Raw genomic sequence first — 19722 nt, forward strand, 5'->3', positions numbered from 1 at the left:
ATTTCATCTCCTCTGCTGTCCTTTGGGGGATTTGGAATTCTAGGAATAGTTTAGTGTTCAATAGGCTCACTTGGTTGAATTTAAAGCAGGTGTGGAGTGTGATCTTGTCATACCTAAGGAATTGGAAAGTTCCTTTCAAGGATCAGGTGTGGAAGGAAGTGGATCTGTTCATGGAGTTACTGGTGAGAAGAATCAAAGCTCCGCTGAGGCTGGCACAACCCTGAAGTGTTCCTCTTTCGGCTGGATCACTTCCTGGGCTCCTGCTTCCAAGATGTCGCATGGCGGGAGAGCTTCGCTTGACTTCCTGAAGGAACATCCGGAAGAGGAAGCCTCGGTGCATGTGGTGCTGTGAGCAAAAATCGCCAGAAAAAGGCAGGAGTATGCTTGTTTTTGTGTTGCAGTAGTTTGTGTTTTCCCTGATGGCTTAACTGTTTACTGTCTGTTAGGAAAAGGCTGGTAGCTTTTGTGGGTGCGCTTTTGTATGCGCTGAGCTGGTTCTTTGTCGGTTCGGCCGCTCCTGGAGGAGTTGGTGTCGGTGTTTCTGAACTAGGTTGCTGTTTAGGCTACAAGTGTAGCAGTGTTCACTGGGTGCGTTTATTTCCCTGTAATCTGAAGACACTGGTTTCTTTTCGTATGAAATGGAACCGGGGAGAATGTCTCCCTGAGAATCTAAAAAAATTTAAATGTTATAGGCATCTATATACACCCAGGCTATTCATACAAACGGAAGATTGATATATTTATAATAACAAGTACTTATTGACCTGAACACTAAATTGCTCGAAAGAGTATGAATTAATTTGCATAGTTACCTTCGGCCTTATCATTTTGGGCTTGTTGGGATTCATATGGAGAGCTTTCTGAATTGCAGCGTCCAGAGCTTGCTGCCTCTGCTCCTCGTAGTAGACCATCCCATTCGAGACATACTCTAGAGAAGACAGGTTCTCTATGCCGAAGTCAAAGTCAGCAAATTCAGTTGTCCTAAACGGTCCAAGTTGTAACTCAATTTTTTGAAGCTTTTCCATGGCTCCGTGCGCAAATAATAAATCCATTTCTGAGTGGCGACTCCTGATAGTGAACCTCTTGAGACACAGGAATTTAGAAGCACGGTCAATCACCAACCTTTTATTTCTCCCTTGCGTGGGGTTTTCCACGTGAATGCAGAGATCACTGAGAGATGATATGCTCCCGAGGACCTGAATGTACTCATCCCGCAGTGTTCCTAATGTGATACTCAGGGATGACAAGGAAAGTAGCGAGGACATCCATCTTGGCGCCTCACAGACGATGCTATTGAGCATGTTAAGCAACACCAGCTTTGTTAGTTGACTGAAGGTTGACGGCAGCTGCTTTACTATTTTAGTTCGACTTATGTCCAGTACTTGCAGAAACCTTAGATTCCCAATCTCCATTGGAATCTTAGTGATAGATGTCCCGTGTAGCCTCAAATATCTCAGATGCGACAAACTGCAAATATCCTTACAATGCTGATTCTTGATTTGCTTACAATCACTTATATCTAGCACACGTAAGACTGGAAAACCCGAAATTTCTATCAATGGACTGAAAGCTTGATTGAACACAATAACTGACCTCACATGGGACAAGCTCATGTTTGACGGCTGCCTTACATCCTCCTTCTTGCTTGTATGGAAGGAGAGTCGACGTATCTTACTTGGTGTCAATACATGCTGCTGACCACCAACTAGTGTTAGAAAATTCTCCTCATTTGACAAGAAAGTGATGAGATCGAGCACCATATCATGTATACGACAAGACTTTGCCTTATTGCCAACATCAATATGATGTGGTTGGATCAAGCTTTTGTTAATCAGCTCATGGAAGTAATCTTCTCCTACTTCATACAAGCTCTTCCCCTGTTCGTCGCGAATAAAACCTTCACCTACCCATCTCCATATCAATTCATTGATTTCAATCTCATAATCCTCTGGATACGAACTTAGATACAATAAACAGGTCTTCAAGTGTGGTGGTAGGTCATAGTAACTAACTGATAATATCTTCCTCATGTCCTTCAAAGCATCAGAACTATTTTCTAGCCCTGAACCCATAGATTCGTACACACGGGACCAGTACTGATGTGTACATTCTTCTTCCTTTTTACTAGCCAACATACTAGCTATTGTAATAATGGCTAATGGTACGCCCCCACATTTCCTTAAAATTTTCTCAGATATGTCGAGAGCTCGTTGGCTAGGAGGGCATCTTTCTTCAACACCAAATATTCGTTGGTTGAACAACCTTCTTGAGTCAACGGAGGAAAGTGGCCTTAGCTTGTAATCACCACCAACTTGTTTGGCCACATCAAGAATGCGAGTTGTTGTAATTATTATACTTCCATATTCATTCTCAATGAGAGCACGTTTGATTCTTTCCCACACACGAATGTCCCATATGTCATCAATAACAATGATGTACCTTTGAGGGAGGACAGTAAATGGCCATATGTTAGTGAAGAAGTATGCAAGTCATTGCGTTTTCTCGAAAAAAAAAGTTTTTCATATATACATATATATTTAGCACACACATAGGTGGGAACATATTTATAGGAAGATATAAGAATATTTCGTCAACATTTGATTACTAGGGTATCTGATCCCAGGGAAGAAAAAAATACTAGGAAGAATGAAGATATCAACACACGAGTTTCCATAGTTCTTTAGTCTTCATACTTTTGTATTCTAATTGATAATAAATATTCTCAACAGAAGTTATTTCACTTGAAAGATTTATTTTGGCAATCCTTAGTAAGGCTACATTTTATTCAAGAGAAAAAGAATCTTAGCTTATGCATATGCAGAATCATAGTTTATTCACAGAGAAGAAAGTACGCAATGCCATTTTTACAGGTTTTTGTACGGCTATTTAGAACTGTAGTAATGATAGTGTTTTTTAACAAGATTGTCTTTGCACATTTTTACAGGTTATTCAAAAGGCCACTTGTTCAGTCCGTTTAATTGTGGTCTTATGTTTTTGCCGCAGACCGGCAGGAGCCTATCGATGTGTACAGGTTTTTACAGGTGTTTGTACAAGGTCTGAATGAATTCCATTTTGGCTTGGATGGTACCCCCGTGTGTCGCATCCTAGGGCAACACCGGGGGGCGTCCCCATCGCGCCGCCGCTAGAGCCCTCGCCGCGCCTGCTCCTCTCGCCGCCGCTGGCTCTTTCCGCGGAGGCGGCGGGCGCAGCCGCCAAAGGTGGTTTGGGGGTAGAGGTCTCCGGGGATACCGCCATGGCCGCTGGGGCGGGTTTGGCCGGCTCGTCATCGAGCAGCGCCCAGGGCGGCACCCCTGGTCGAGGTGGTGACAGAGATCCTCTCCCGGCGGCGCCATGACTGGGCCGGTGTATGGTGGTGGTGGATTCCCTAGATCTCAATCTGGGTGTCTCCCATGCCGCCTCCCCGGTCCTCTTCGCTGCACGGTTGGGCCAGTTCCGGTGGAGAATCGGCCCTGCTGTCTCCTTTCCCATTGTTGGCCTCGCCGCTGGTAGGGTTTGGTGCGGCAGCTTGTAGGTTACCGGTGGGTGGCGTGGGGGCTGCTCCCTCGGCATGAATAAAGGTGGTGGTCCTACGGTCCCTTGCGCCAAGATGAAGATCTACCTTATGCATGTCCTTCTAGTTTTGGCTGGAAGTTGAGTTCGCTGGATCGGGAGGTCTCAGTGTACCTGATGCCTGGAATTCGCTGGATCGGGAGGTATTCGGTCGTACGCACCCATGCTTTTATTTTGACCGTTTGGTGTTCTGTGTTGCCAACAGATAACATTCTGGTCCATGGTGAAATCAGATGCAAATAATATCTTGAAGGCCGGATTGGGGGACTAGCAATGGAGGTTCGAGTCTCTGTGTTGATGAGAGATTTTCTTGGTATTCTGGGTTTCGCAGCAACAGTATGCAAGTGGGGGTGGCAGCACGAGTAAAGTTCAGAGTCTTACCTTTTAGGGTGAAAATCGAAGGTCTGGCCGGCCTTAAATGGTTGTGCATGGCAATGACCTTGTTGAAGGCATTGTTTTGAGAGCCGGGACTATGTTTAGGGTGAAACCCTAAGATCTTTCGAGGGCGATGATGGCGCTTGTGCATTGTTCCCTTCTTGGAGGCGTCGCTTTTGAAGAGCCAGGATTTCAAGTTTTGTCTTGGTGGTGGATGTACTGTTGTTGTTAGGCCTGGAGTGTACCCTAGCGGGACTTCTTTTTTCTTAGTTTTTTTTTTGGCTTTGTGCATCCGTACTACCAAGGTATTGCTTTGTTCCAGAGACTAGGTATCTATCAATATTAATATATTCCCTTTATCGAGAAAAAAAAGAAGCCTATCAATTCTAGGTGCAGGCATCTAGAGATTCTCGCTCAGGATATCATCTATCACGATGGATGTTATTCCCTAGCTTTATGGATAATCAGGCTCGAACTGATTGGAAATGGCCACCAAAGGGCGATTAGATCACGATGTACATGTGCTTTTCGTTAGAGATCTATTTTTCCACTTGATCTATATATATCCTCTTTGTTATTTTTGAGATATTATACTTTGAATATTAAACTTTGCAATAAATATTTTTTATTTTGCATCAATTGATGCAGAGACTAGAGGTATATATGCTCTTTAAAAAATGTACCTTTAAAGCTATTAGTGATTCACAAGTATTATATTCTCCTAATTTATATTACATGACCAAGCAATTGAAAAATGAATTGGCTAAAACATGAACCAATAATTTCCCCTTTAACAGGGTTGACTGAGTCACACAACTTTTGTATCAGAATTGCGCGTAATAATTTGATCAATTTATGTTTCTTTTTAGGCTAATAATTTCCAATTTTATATAATTTGGATGTGATCATCATTATGTTTAAGTTAAAAGGTTCCCCTTTTCGTATATTTCATCTTTAATATTTGTGCCGCGGTAGACCAGAGAACATAGATCACCGTGTTTTGACTATATATCTGAGAAAAATATGTTAAAACTCGATTTGGGAGCAAAATAACTCTTTACTTCTGATTTTCTTGATGAAAATGTTTCATATTAGCATTGTCATTTGAGAGTTTTAGACCATAATATGGAAGACTGCTGAATTGGGCTGTAGATGGTTGTGGCAACTTAATTAAACAACACCGCTGCTGTATAATTCAAAAAAGTATGCTATTCCAGTTTACTAGTAATGGTCACAATTGATATGTCACAATTTGTGTATGTATCAAGTACCAACTAGCAGCCAAAATGACACAAGGACGCACCAAGGGGAAGAGAAAGTATTTCAAGTTTCTAAAAAACATCTAAAAAAACTTATATCTAAAAAAAGTACGATAACTACTATGGCTATGCAATCTATTTTGTGATTCCCTTCCGGCACTTGAACCAGAAGTGTAAGAATATTCATAGATGTTAAATTGATACATGCCAACTTTGGAAAAAACTATGGTGGCCTTTTTCATGATCTATAAAAACACAATATATAGATGGACGATGAATAGATACCTTTTTATTTCAAGGAGTTCTCTGATTTCCATAATGAGTCGTCCTTCATCGTTGATGTTGTCACAGTTCTTGTTGCCAAGTTGACTGAGCAAGTCCTTGAAAATCTTTACCATGATAGGATTATGAGAGACAGAAACAAAAGCCCCACAGTCGAAATTTTCTCTCAGCTTTTTATAGACAACATTAGCCAGGGCTGTCTTTCCTAATCCTCCAAAACCAACAATAGAAACTATCTTCATTTGTTTGTTTGACTCATCGTCTGCCACCATCAGCCTCTCCTTGATTATGTCTTGGCTCTTCTCATCGGTGCCAATGAGCTCTGTTGTCTTTGTGTACAAGGCTGCTAGGCGAAGGCTATCAATAGTGATCGGGCCAAGAGGCTGTGCGACAATATTGTCAACCCTGTACCTACGGCGCCGCTCACTGACCTCTTGGATGCGGTTCTTGATTCCCTTGACCTCCGATCCGATCTTGTGGCGGTTATTGGCCTTGGTCAACAAGCTGAGGCATTGGTATATAAAGCCCATGAAGCTGTGCGGATTGGTTGGATCATCGATGCGCACCATGAATTTGTCGATGTTGTCCTCGAGCTCATAGGACAGCTCTCTCACATCCCTTGCCCAAAGCTTGACTTGGGTGTCAGGTGGTTGATCGATCGGTGCCTCTGAGATCTTGACAAGGGCAGTCTCCATGCTCTCCAGCTCGGCCTTGAGGAACAGGATCTCGCCCCTGACGCGCTTCTGGATGTTGTATTCCTTCTTGAGCAGGTTGCCCAGCTTGGGGAGCAGGCTGCCGATTGCTCCCGTGATGACCTCCATCTTCGCTTGCAAAAGAAAACCACGGCGGTGGGTGGGAAATATGGCCTCTTGGCTGCCTATGAGCATGCCTTGCCTCAGCCCCTTTCTTGTATAGAGGGTCGTCCGCCATCTGAATGGGTCCATGATACGCGTCATGTACGCGTGCAAGGTTTACAACTCGCAAGTCCTCGCCATGATCTGCTAATGAATACTACTACTCCGTACCTCTGTTCTATTCACAAAAAAATTGTCTAAATTTAGATATAATTTTTTATCTAAATTTAAATATATCTAATTAAATACTATTTAGTGTATAGATACATCCGCGTTTAAATAAATATCTGATATCATCTTATTGACGAAGGAAGTATTATATTTGAAAACTTAGTTATTATCTCTCTGTTTGCGACTTGCGATGACGCGTGGATGAAAATGTGCATGCACCTCAGTCAAGTTGCCCTTGTTTATCACTGTAGGTGGCCGTTGCATACTTTTTTCTTTTTGGTTTTGCTCTTTATTTTTTACTGATGAAGCGACGTGATCTTGGTGATCCCACATGCAGGCCCATGTGGTGCGTATGCACATAGGAAAGTAACAGTCAAACAACCGTATATTGTATCGTAGCTCTAAATAATGTCGTCGTGTCCACCACCATACCCACTATATTACATATTTACATCCTTACTTGTCCTATTTCGCTTGTGAACGCGTAATCATTTGATGTTGCCGTCTCACCAAATTGCATATGTATATATTTGTACTTTCTCTTTAATTAGTGAAGCGTCGTGGTCCTCGTGGCCTATGCATACAAGAAAGTTAGACTCAAATGAATAATCGTATAGTCGTAGGGGTCGGCCACGATACCACCAAAGGTCAATGCTGTCACCTATATACACATCCTTCCCTGCCCTGTTTCGCTCCTCGTCTTGGGATACATCGTCTTCTTCAAATAAAGGAGCAGGGCATCTCCAGCTGCATAACCTAAACCGACAGAGACGATTTATTTTCGCACTTACAAATATGGGGGCGTATTATAGAAATAACGGCCTACGTAAAAACACCTAGCACGGTGGACCGATATATTTCTGGCATAAATTTGGATTCGGAAAGAATTTGTCCCTTGCTTGCGAACTTCTTTAGTAGGGACTTAGTTGGAAAGGTAGGTATTCGGCATGTCCCTTGCTTGCGAACTTCTTTAGTAGGGCGGGTAGCTTTGGAGATCCCATTTTTGACGTTTTGGGACATGTCCCCAGACTTCACTCAGGAGGGTCCCTGTCCCTGTCTCCAAGTGTGTGATCCACCGATTCACTGAGTGGGTCTTTCTTACAGCAGTTTTCCCTATCTTTTAAAGCCCTATCAGACTTCCGATCCATCCCTTGTTTGCCGATTGAGGAAAGCCTTATATGGTCTCAAACAAGCACCCAGAGCGTCGGTTTGCAAAATGAAAGATGGCCATGGTGAATGAAGCTGGATTCAGACAGAGCTCGTGTGATCATTCTTTGTTTGTTCGTTATACGGCTTATGGTATGGTTATTTTTTTATAACATTCTAAAAGCTGGCATTGTGAAATGGGAATTTGCTTTCTTTTTTAACACCTTCAGAAATAGTTCTGAATGAAAGATCTTGGTGACTTGAGGTACTTTATCGGTATTGAGGAATATAATCCCTATTGTGGGTACATAGATCATGAGCCAACAGAAGCCCTTGAGTCGATTTGCTCGATTTACCGCCACATACTACTTACTAAACGGACTCTACTTTAGGGGTTTGGTCTCGATCCGAGTTGTTTAGCGAATGACTCAACCAATACATCTCTACTTCGAGGTGTAAATCAATTCCACTCTTTACCCTATCCCTGTCTTAATGAAAGAATCGAATTTTCTACTTTGAGCTTGCGAGCACCCACTCCAAACAGGGGGGCGAACACTTATCTCCCCGATTTCTAGGACCGCAAAATAGATGGCATTTTCTGTCTTCTTAGCCGACGTAAGACCTTCATCCGGCAGCAAAAAGCTTTCCCTTGGAGTAGCTCAAACGTCTTCTGGGTATGAAGAAGCAGGAGTGCACCACATGGAGGAGAACCCAACTCGCCTTTTTATGCCAAGTCACTGGACTGGCGAAACTGATTTTTCCGAGGTTGAGCTTTCAAAGTGGGATCATTCCAACGCTCCCACGCCTTACTACTTATTCAGGGGCGGGCGAAAACTCCTATGGAACCATTCGACATTCATAGCCTTTCAATCCTATTCGGATCTTGCAAGACTGGAATAGGAAACGAAAGTCATCCTGAAAGATGCTAGGAGCTTATTCCCCGCATATCCATCCTAAGATGGAACTGGCTACCCGATCGGCCGGATTCCAAATTCTCTGCTCGGCTTCGATGATTGGGACATCGAGGACGGCCACGTGAGAGAGAGAGATTTCGAAGCTCCCCAAGTATGCTTTGTCAGATAATAGACTTTGTATCTCCATTGGAATTTCTTCCATAGGTTGCTCATCTCCTTTTACAATTAATGCAGCACACATCTTTGACTCCTTCATGTCCTCAACAAATTCATTTGAATTTTGAGCAATAGCCAACATACTCTTCTCCCCTACTTCAGAAGCAATGCTAGAATCCTTGTTTGGAAGTATAATTATCTTTAGCTTGTTCCAAGTGAAAGAGTAACAATTTTCCCTTCCTTTGTGTGTGGTATCCACATCATATCGCCAAGGTCTTCCAAGAAGAACATGGCTTGCATCCATATCAACCACATCACACAATATATTCGAGCGATAATATTTACCCAAGGAAAGGGGTAAGTGTCAACACCCGGGTTTTTAAGTCTAGATGCCTATTATGCCATCCATCGCAATCCCAGGAATATTGTTTTTGCGAGACATAATAGATTGATATCACAGAACATTATTCATTACAAACCATAATCGTCTTACAAGGGATCACATGATCCAATCTTACAATAATAGTTTGATCTAATGATCAATTACAAAACAGGCAGCGAAAGAAAAGTAGTAGCAGTCCATCTTATCCACAGGCAACTTTTGACGTCAGGAAGTAGTCCTAGTTATCGTAGACGTCCTGCTGTCCATCCTCTTGGTACTGATGCCCCTCTTCATAGTCTGGCCATTTGAATAGCCAGGGACAAATCCATGAGTACTTTAAAGTACTCGCAAACTAATACTAGTGTAAGCACTATCAACTATAGTAAGGGGGTTCTAAGCTCTAGGTTCATTTGCATAAAGCCAGTTTTATTTCATAAGCACTTAGTAGTAAAAGACTCTGTATTTGCCTAACTAACTCAAGTGGGAACATTAGTGTCATTCCCACAACTCGGTTGTGATCAATTCAAATTCACCTTTCAAGTTCATGTCACAAGTCACCCTTCACATGTCACATTTTGAAAATGGTCTGATGACGGAACAGTATGGTCTTTCCAACTGTCCATAACCGTGGACACGGCTATTCGAATAGTTCTACACTCTGCAGAGGTCGCACACTTTTGCCACAACATTTGCAATAATCCGTCAGGGTTAACTGGCCCTGATTTATCACACTCCGTGTGCGGACTACCAACCATAACCTTTCACTTACATACCCTAGTACGGGCACCTCTCCCCATGAGCTTGGCCTCCCAGTGAAGACAAACCGTCAACCTGGGAACTGCACAGGGCTTGGGTAGGACATTCACCTCATTTCAGGTCATTTCACTTTCAACGGAGGCAGCCTCGGCATAACCCCTATGACGCTTGTTTAGAGGGAACCCATACTAACGCACATAAATTTCCAGCTAAGCCCTACCCATGATCAGGTATTGTGGGGGTACTCTAAAATTGGAATGGTATCGCATCCGAACCCAACCATCAGTTTTTGTCAAATTCGCCATGTCATTCACAAGTCATATTCACCTTCAAAACTTTCAATAGAATGCCGCATCATTCTAAGGTTTTCAAAGTCATTTGATTCACAAGTTCCCATCTAGAGTAGTCAATTTTAGTTTAGCACTAGCAACTAATCATGAGGGGTGCTATCTACATTTTTACTCTCTATGCTAAGTGTGAAGCTCTTGTGATACTCTACACTTGTACACAAACTAACTATAATAAGTAAACTTTGGTAAATCAAAGTAAAGTTAAAGCAAGATAAAACTTGGGTTTGGATGAATAAGACTTTAAATACCAATACTAGTGCCATAGTCTCTTGCACTAGTAACTTGGCAATAGTAGAACTTGCATTGGTAATAGCTCGCAATAATATAGCTTGCTTGAGTGGGGTAGTGATCAAAGTTCTCTTCTTCTTCTACGTAGACTTCTTCTTCCTCGTAGCACTCAGTACTACCATCTATAAATGAATACGAGGTACACAATCACCAAACAATTCTTAAGTAGACTAAGTAACCTTAATGGTTCACACCAGATGACCTATTATCATCACAAACATTACCCAACATAACACTAGGATTTTCCATTCATTTCCATTTGAAAAATAATTTCCTCTCATTGAAATATTTATTAGGGTTTCTATTTATTTCCTTTGAGAAATAATTTCCTCTCATTAAATATTACTAAGATTTAATATCCTCAAATAATAAGTATGAGAGCATGTTGACCAAACTCAACACTCATATTTACCATTTGGGAAAATGATTTAAATGAGATAAAATATCTCATACCATTTAATCCTTACTATTTTTAGAAAAGGATTTAATATTCTCAAGTAATAACATATGGGGTCATGAAGACTAATGTCATCACCTCACATTGAATTACTTAGAAAAATGATTTAAATGAGATGCTACATCTTATAGAATTTGAATACTATTTTTGAAATAATTTAAATGAGCTAGAAATGACTATATAGTCATTATTTGGATCTAGCCCATGATCATATGTAACAACCATGTTATATTTTTACATATTCAGATAGACAATATGAAATGTGATTTTTGAGAGTTGGAAACAACTCAAAATAATTTATGGTTGATTTTTAATAAATGTTTAAATTTTGAAAAGGTACTGCCTTGTCATTTTTATTGCAAGTAATCTATAATAAATCTAGGGTTGAGACCGGTGGGGTTTGATAGAGAATTTCATAAGCTTTCCAGAACAATTTGAATCACTCAATTTGGTTTTGTATATTTGAAGTTATTCAATTTTGAACACCACACTAGTATTGGATTTGAATTAAACTATTTAAACCAAATTCAAACACGTGGGCTGATGCGTGTAGTTGACACGTCCGTTGGGAACCCCAAGAGGAAGGTGTGATGCGCACAGTAGCAAGTTTCCCTCAGTAATAAAACAAGGTTTAATCGAACCAGTAGGAGTCAAGAAGCACGTTGAAGGTTGATGGCGGAGGAGTGTAGTGCGGCGCAACACCAGAGATTCCGGCGCCAACGTGGAACCTGCACAACACAATCACAAAACTTTGCCCCAACGTAACAGCGAGGTTGTCAATCTCACCGGTTTGCTGTAAACAAAGGATTAGATGTATAGTGTGGATGATGATGTTTGTTCGCGAAGAACAGTAAAGAACAATTGCAGTAGATTGTATTTCAGATGTAAAGAATAGGACCGGGGTCCACAGTTCACTAGTGGTGTCTCTCCCATAAGATAGCAGATGTTGGGTGAACAAATTACAGTTGGGCAATTGACAAATAAAGAAGGTATAACAATGCACATACATATATCATGATGAGTACTATGAGATTTAATCAGGGCATTACGACAAAGTACATAGACCGCTATCCAGCATGCATCTATGCCTAAAAAGTCCACCTTCAGGTTATCATCCGAACTCCCTCCAGTATTAAGTTGTAAACAACAGACAATTGCATTAAGTATGGTGCGTAATGTAATCAACACAAATATCCTTAGACAAAGCATCGATGTTTTATCCCTAGTGGCAACAGCACATCCACAACCTTAGAACTTTCTGTCACTGTCCTAGATTTAATGGAGGCATGAACCCACTATCGAGCATAAATACTCCCTCTTGGAGTCATAAGTATCAACTTGGCCAGAGCCTCTACTAGCAACGGAGAGCATGCAAGAACATAAATAACATATATGATAGATTGATAATCAACTTGACATAGTATTCAATATTCATCGGATCCCAACAAACACAACATGTAGGATTACAAATAGATGATCTTGATCATGATAGGCAGCTCACAAGATCTAACATGATAGCACAATGAGGAGAAGACGACCATCTAGCTACTGCTATGGACCCATAGTCCAGGGGTGAACTACTCACACATCGATCCGGAGGCGATCATGGCGATGAAGAGACCTCCGGGAGATGATTCCCCTCTCAGGCAGGGGGCCGGAGGCGATCTCCTGAATCCCCCGAGATGGGATTGGCGGCGGCGGCGTCTCTGGAAGGTTTTCCGTATCGTGGCTCTCGGTACTGGGGGTTTCGCGACGGAGGCTTTAAGTAGGCGGAAGGGCGGAGTCGGGAGAGTCACGGGGGCCCCACACGCTAGGGCCGCGCGGGCCCCCTCTAGGCCGCGCCGCCCTAGTGTCGCGGCGCCCTGTGGCCCTGATACGCGTACAACACGCGTCCGTTGGGAACCCCAAGAGGAAGGTGTGATGCGTACAGCGGCAAGTTTTCCCTCAGTATGAAACCAAGGTTTATCGAACCAGTAGGAGCCAAGAAGCACGTTGAAGGTTGATGGCGGCGGGATGTAGTGCGCCGCAACACCAGGGATTCCGGCGCCAACGTGGAACCTGCACAACACAACCAAAGTACTTTGCCCCAACGAAACAGTGAGGTTGTCAATCTCACCGGCTTGCTGTAACAAAGGATTAGATGTATAGTGTGGATGATGATTGTTTGCGTAAAACAAGAGAACAAGATTGCAAGAGATTGTATTTCAGTATAGAGAATTGGACCGGGGTCCACAGTTCACTAGAGGTGTCTCTCCCATAAGATAAACAGCATGTTGGGTGAACAAATTACAGTTGGGCAATTGACAAATAAAGAGGGCATGACCATGCACATACATATTATGATGAGTATTGTGAGATTTAATTGGGCATTACGACAAAGTACATAGACCGCTATCCAGCATGCATCTATGCCTAAAAAGTCCACCTTCAGGTTATCATCCGAACCCCCTCCAGTATTAAGTTGCTAACAACAGACAATTGCATTAAGTATTGCGCGTAATGTAATCAGTGACTATATCCTTGAACATAGCACTAATGTTTTATCCCTAGTGGCAACAGCACATCCATAATCTTAGAGATTTCTGTCACTTCCCCAGATTCACGGAGGCATGAACCCACTATCGAGCATAAATACTCCCTCTTGGAGTTACAAGCATCTACTTGGCCAGAGCATCTACGAGTAACGGAGAGCATGCAAGATCATAAACAACACATAGACATAACTTTGATAATCAACATAACAAGTATTCTCTATTCATCAGATCCCAACAAACGCAACATATAGAATTACAGATAGATGATCTTGATCATGTTAGGCAGCTCACAAGATCCGACAATTAAGCACAATGGGGAGAAGACAACCATCTAGCTACTGCTATGGACCCATAGTCCAGGGGTAGACTACTCACACATCACTCCGGAGGTGACCATGGCGGCGTAGAGTCCTCCGGGAGATGATTCCCCTCTCCGGCAGGGTGCCGGAGGCGATCTCCTGAATCCCCCGAGATGGGATTGGCGGCGGCGGCGTCTCTGGAAGGTTTTCCGTAACGTGGCTCTCGGTACTGGGGGTTTCACGACGGAGGCTTTAAGTAGGCGGAAGGGCAGGTCAGGAGGCGGCACGAGGGGCCCACACCACAGGGCCGCGCGGCCAAGGGGGGGCCGCGCCGCCCTAGGGTGTGGCCACCTCGTGGCCCCACTTCGTCTCCTCTTCGGTCTTCTGGAAGCTTCGTGGCAAAATAGGACCCTGGGCGTTGATTTCGTCCAATTCCGAGAATATTTCGTTACTAGGATTTCTGAAACCAAAAACAGCAGAAAACAAAGAATCGGCACTTCGGCATCTTGTTAATAGGTTAGTTCCGTAAAATGCACGAATATGACATAAAGTGTGCATAAAACATGTAGATAACATCAATAATGTGGCATGGAACATAAGAAATTATCGATACGTTGGAGACGTATCAGCATCCCTGCTTAGTTTCGCTCGTCCCGAGCAGGTAAAACGATAACAAAGATAATTTCTGGAGTGACATGCCATCATAACCTTGATCATACTATTTGTAAAGCATATGTAGTGAATGCAGCGATCAAAACAATGTATATGACATGAGTAAACAAGTGAATCATATAGCAAAGACTTTTCATGAATAGTACTTCAAGACAAGCATCAATAAGTCTTGCATAAGAGTTAACTCATAAAGCAATAATTCAAAGTAAAGGCATTGAAGCAACACAAAGGAAGATTAAGTTTCAGCGGTTGCTTTCAACTTATAACATGTATATCTCATAGATATTGTCAACATAGAGTAATATAATAAGTGCAATATGCAAGTATGTAGGAATCAATGCACAGTTCACACAAGTGTTTGCTTCTTGAGGTGGAGAGAAATAGGTGAACTGACTCAACAATGAAAGTAAAAGAATGGTCCTCCATAGAGGAAAAGCATCGATTGCTATATTTGTGCTAGAGCTTTGATTTTGAAAACATGAAACAATTTTGTCAACGGTAGTAATAAAGCATATGTATCATGTAAATTATATCTTACAAGTTGCAAGCCTCATGCATAGTATACTAATAGTGCCCGCACCTTGTCCTAATTAGCTTGGACTACCGGATCATCACAATGCACATGTTTTAACCAAGTGTCACAAAGGGGTACCTCTATGCCGCCTGTACAAAGGTCTAAGGAGAAAGCTCGCATTGGATTTCTCGCTATTGATTATTCTCAACTTAGACATCCATATCGGGACAACATAGACAACAGATAATGGACTCCTCTTTAATGCATAAGCATGTAGCAACAATTAATTTTCTCATTAGAGATTGAGGATATTGTCCAAAACTGAAACTTCCACCATGGATCATGGCTTTAGTTAGCGGCCCAATGTTCTTCTCTAACAATATGCATGCTTAACCATAAGGTGGTAGATCTCTCTTACTTCAGACAAGACGGACATGCATAGCAACTCACATGATATTCAACAAAGAATAGTTGAGCGTCCCCAGAAACATGGTTATCGCACAACAAGCAACTTAATAAGAGATAAAGTGCATAAGTACATATTCAATACCACAATAGTTTTTAAGCTATTTGTCCCATGAGCTATATATTGCAAAGGTGAATGATGGAATTTTAAAGGTAGCACTCAAGCAATTTACTTTGGAATGGCGGAGAAATACTATGTAGTGGGTAGGTATGGTGGACACAAATGGCATAGTGGTTGGCTCAAGGGTTTTGGATGCATGAGAAGTATTCCCTCTCGATACAAGGTTTAGGCTAGCAAGGTTATTTGAAACAAACACAAGGATGAACCGGTGCAGCAAAACTCACATAAAAGACATATTGAAACATTATAAGACTCTACACCGTCTTCCTTGTTATTCAAACTCAATACTAGAAATTATCTAGACCTTAGAGAGACCAAATATGCAAACCAAATTTTAGCATGCTCTATGTATTTCTTCATTAATGGGTGCAAAGTATATGATGCAAGAGCTTAAACATGAGCACAACAATTGCCAAGTATCACATTACCCAAGACATTTATAGCAATTACTACATGTATCATTTTCCAATTCCAACCATATAACAATTTAACGAAGAAGAAACTTCGCCATGAATACTATGAGTAGAAACTAAGGACATACTTGTCCATATGCTACAGCGGAGCGTGTCTCTCTCCCACAAAGTGAATGCTAGGATCCATTTTATTCAAACAAAATAAAAACAAAAACAAACCGACGCTCCAAGCAAAGCACATAAGATGTGATGGAATAAAAATATAGTTTCAGGGGAGGAACCTGATAATGTTGTCGATGAAGAAGGGGATGCCTTGGGCATCCCCAAGATTAGACGCTTGAGTCTTCTTAGAATATGTAGGGGTGAACCACCGGGGCATCCCCAAGCTTAGAGCTTTCACTCTCCTTGATCATGTTGCATCATACTCCTCTCTTGATCCTTGAAAACTTCCTCCACACCAAACTTAGAACAACTCATTAGAGGGTTAGCGACAATAAAAATTAACATGTTCAGAGGTGACACAATCATTCTTAACACTTCTGGACATTGCATAAAGCTACTGGACATTAATGGATCAAAGAAATTCATCCAACATAGCAAAAGAGGCAATGCGAAATAAAAGGCAGAATCTATCAAAACAGAACAGTTCGTATTGACGAATTTTATCGAGGCACCAGACTTGCTCAAATGAAAATGCTCAAATTGAATGAAAGTTGCGTACATATCTGAGGATCACTCACGTAAATTGGCATAATTTTCTGAGTTACCTACAGAGAAAACAGCCCAGATTCGTGACAGCAAAGAAATCTGTTTCTGCGCAGTAATCCAAATCTAGTATGAACTTTTCTATCAACGACTTTACTTGGCACAACAAAACACTAAACTAAGATAAGGAGAGGTTGCTACAGTAGTAAACAACTTCCAAGACACAAAATAAAAACCAAGTACTGTAGATAAAAACATGGGTTGTCTCCCATAAGCGCTTTTCTTTAACGCCTTTCAGCTAGGCGCAGAAAGTGTGTATCAAGTATTATCAAAGGGTGGTGCATCTACAGCGGGGTGTGGAGTTTTCTCAACTAGGCATAGTATATTAGATACATAAGTTTTAGCATCTCCCTTTTCATTAGTCTTGGGCTTGCTACTCTCATCAAACAAATTTTCAGGAACAAGCCAAGCATAGTTATTTTCTAGTGCATCATTCATCGCTAGGAGCTTACATGGTATTGGTGCTTTGATCTCCCCACCATCATTAATATTATTAGTGTACTTTATTCTATCCATATCCATCTTTTCAAGGAGACTAACAAAATTGGTATAAGAACCAAGCATATTATATTTAGCAAAGACCTTTCTAGCCTCTCTTGCTATACCACCAAATTCTCTAAGAAGGGTTTCTAAAACAAAATCTTTCTTTTCCCCTTCTTCCATATCACCAAGTGTAAGAAACATGTGTTGGATTATAGGATTGAGGTTAACAAATTTAGTTTCCATCATACGAACTAAGGCAGCAGCAGCAATTTCATAAGTAGGAGCAAGGTCTACCAAGTGTCTATCTTCAAAATCTTCAATGGTACTGACATGATTGAAAAATTCTTCTATATTATTTCTCCCAACTATAGACCCACGTCCCACCGGTATGTCTTTTGTGGTAAAATTAAAAGGAAACATGTTGAAATAAGTAAAGCAAATACAAATAACTAATTTTTTTGTGTTTTTGATATAGCAAACAAGATAGCGAATAAAGTAAAACTAGCAACTAATTTTTTTGTATTTTGATTTAGTGCAGCAAACAAAGTAGTAAATAAAACTAAGCAAGACAAAAACAAAGTAAAGAGATTGAGAAGTGGAGACTCCCCTTGCAGCGTGTCTTGATCTCCCCGGCAACGGCGCCAGAAAAAGAGCTTGATACGCGTACAACACGCGTCCGTTGGGAACCCCAAGAGGAATGTGTGATGCGTACAGCGGCAAGTTTTCCCTCAGTATGAAACCAAGGTTTATCGAACCAGTAGGAGCCAAGAAGCACGTTGAAGGTTGATGGCGGCGGGATGTAGTGCGGCGCAACACCAGGGATTCCGGCGCCAACGTGGAACCTGCACAACACAACCAAAGTACTTTGCCCCAACGAAACAGTGAGGTTGTCAATCTCACCGGCTTGCTGTAACAAAGGATTAGATGTATAGTGTGGATGATGATTGTTTGCGTAAAACAAGAGAACAAAGATTGCAAAGAGATTGTATTTCAAGATAGAGAATTGGACCGGGGTCCACAGTTCACTAGAGGTGTCTCTCCCATAAGATAAACAACATGTTGGGTGAACAAATTACAGTTGGGCAATTGACAAATAAAGAGGGCATGACCATGCACATACATATTATGATGAGTATTGTGAGATTTAATTGGGCATTACGACAAAGTACATAGACCGCTATCCAGCATGCATCTATGCCTAAAAAGTCCACCTTCAGGTTATCATCCGAACCCCCTCCAGTATTAAGTTGCTAACAACAGACAATTGCATTAAGTATTGCGCGTAATGTAATCAGTGACTATATCCTTGAACATAGCACTAATGTTTTATCCCTAGTGGAAACAGCACATCCATAATCTTAGAGATTTCTGTCACTTCCCCAGATTCACGGAGACATGAACCCACTATCGAGCATAAATACTCCCTCTTGGAGTTACAAGCATCTACTTGGCCAGAGCATCTACGAGTAACGGAGAGCATGCAAGATCATAAACAACACATAGACATAACTTTGATAATCAACATAACAAGTATTCTCTATTCATCGGATCCCAACAAACGCAACATATAGAATTACAGATAGATGATCTTGATCATGTTAGGCAGCTCACAAGATCCGACAATTAAGCACAATGGGGAGAAGACAACCATCTAGCTACTGCTATGGACCCATAGTCCAGGGGTAGACTACTCACACATCACTCCGGAGGCGACCATGGCGGCGTAGAGTCCTCCGGGAGATGATTCCCCTCTCCGGCAGGGTGCCGGAGGCGATCTCCTGAATCCCCCGAGATGGGATTGGCGGCGGCGGCGTCTCTGGAAGGTTTTCCGTAACGTGGCTCTCGGTACTGGGGGTTTCGCGACGGAGGCTTTAAGTAGGCGGAAGGGCAGGTCAGGAGGCGGCACGAGGGGCTCACACCACAGGGCCGCGCGGCCAAGGGGGGGGGGGCCGCGCCGCCCTAGGGTGTGGCCACCTCGTGGCCCCACTTCGTCTCCTCTTCGGTCTTCTGGAAGCTTCGTGGCAAAATAGGACCCTGGGCGTTGATTTCGTCCAATTCCGAGAATATTTCGTTACTAGGATTTCTGAAACCAAAAACAGCAGAAAACAAAGAATCGGCACTTCGGCATCTTGTTAATAGGTTAGTTCCAGAAAATGCACGAATATGACATAAAGTGTGCATAAAACATGTAGATAACATCAATAATGTGGCATGGAACATAAGAAATTATCGATACGTTGGAGACGTATCAGGCCCCACTTCGTCTCCCCTCCGGTCTTCTGGAAGCTTCGTGGAAAAATAGGCCCCTGGGCGTTGATTTCGTCCAATTCCGAGAATATTTCCTTACTAGGATTTCTGAAACCAAAAACAACAGAAAACAGCAACTGGCTCTTCGGCATCTCGTCAATAGGTTAGTACCGGAAAATGCATAATAATGACATATAATGTGTATAAAACATGTGAGTATCATCATAAAAGTAGCATGGAACATAAGAA

At 42.0% G+C, this 19722-nt stretch overlaps 2 protein-coding genes across 3 annotated transcripts in view; one reads left to right on the plus strand and one right to left on the minus strand.

Moving 5' to 3' along the window:
* LOC127302306 (uncharacterized) overlaps nucleotides 1-19722 on the plus strand; it is a 122744-nt gene that overhangs the window by 17586 nt on the left and 85436 nt on the right. The window lies entirely within an intron of this gene.
* On the minus strand, nucleotides 595-6307 carry LOC127302308 (disease resistance protein Pik-2-like). The gene is made up of 3 exons (XM_071820534.1): nucleotides 5490-6307; nucleotides 765-2439; nucleotides 595-669 (listed from the first exon to the last, which is right to left on the minus strand). The coding sequence occupies exons 1-3, from the start codon at nucleotides 6305-6307 to the stop codon at nucleotides 595-597; spliced, it is 2568 nt and encodes an 855-aa protein (XP_071676635.1).

Source organism: Lolium perenne, chromosome 5 (assembly GCF_019359855.2).
Source record: "Lolium perenne isolate Kyuss_39 chromosome 5, Kyuss_2.0, whole genome shotgun sequence".
Taxonomy (NCBI): Eukaryota; Viridiplantae; Streptophyta; class Magnoliopsida; order Poales; family Poaceae; genus Lolium; species Lolium perenne.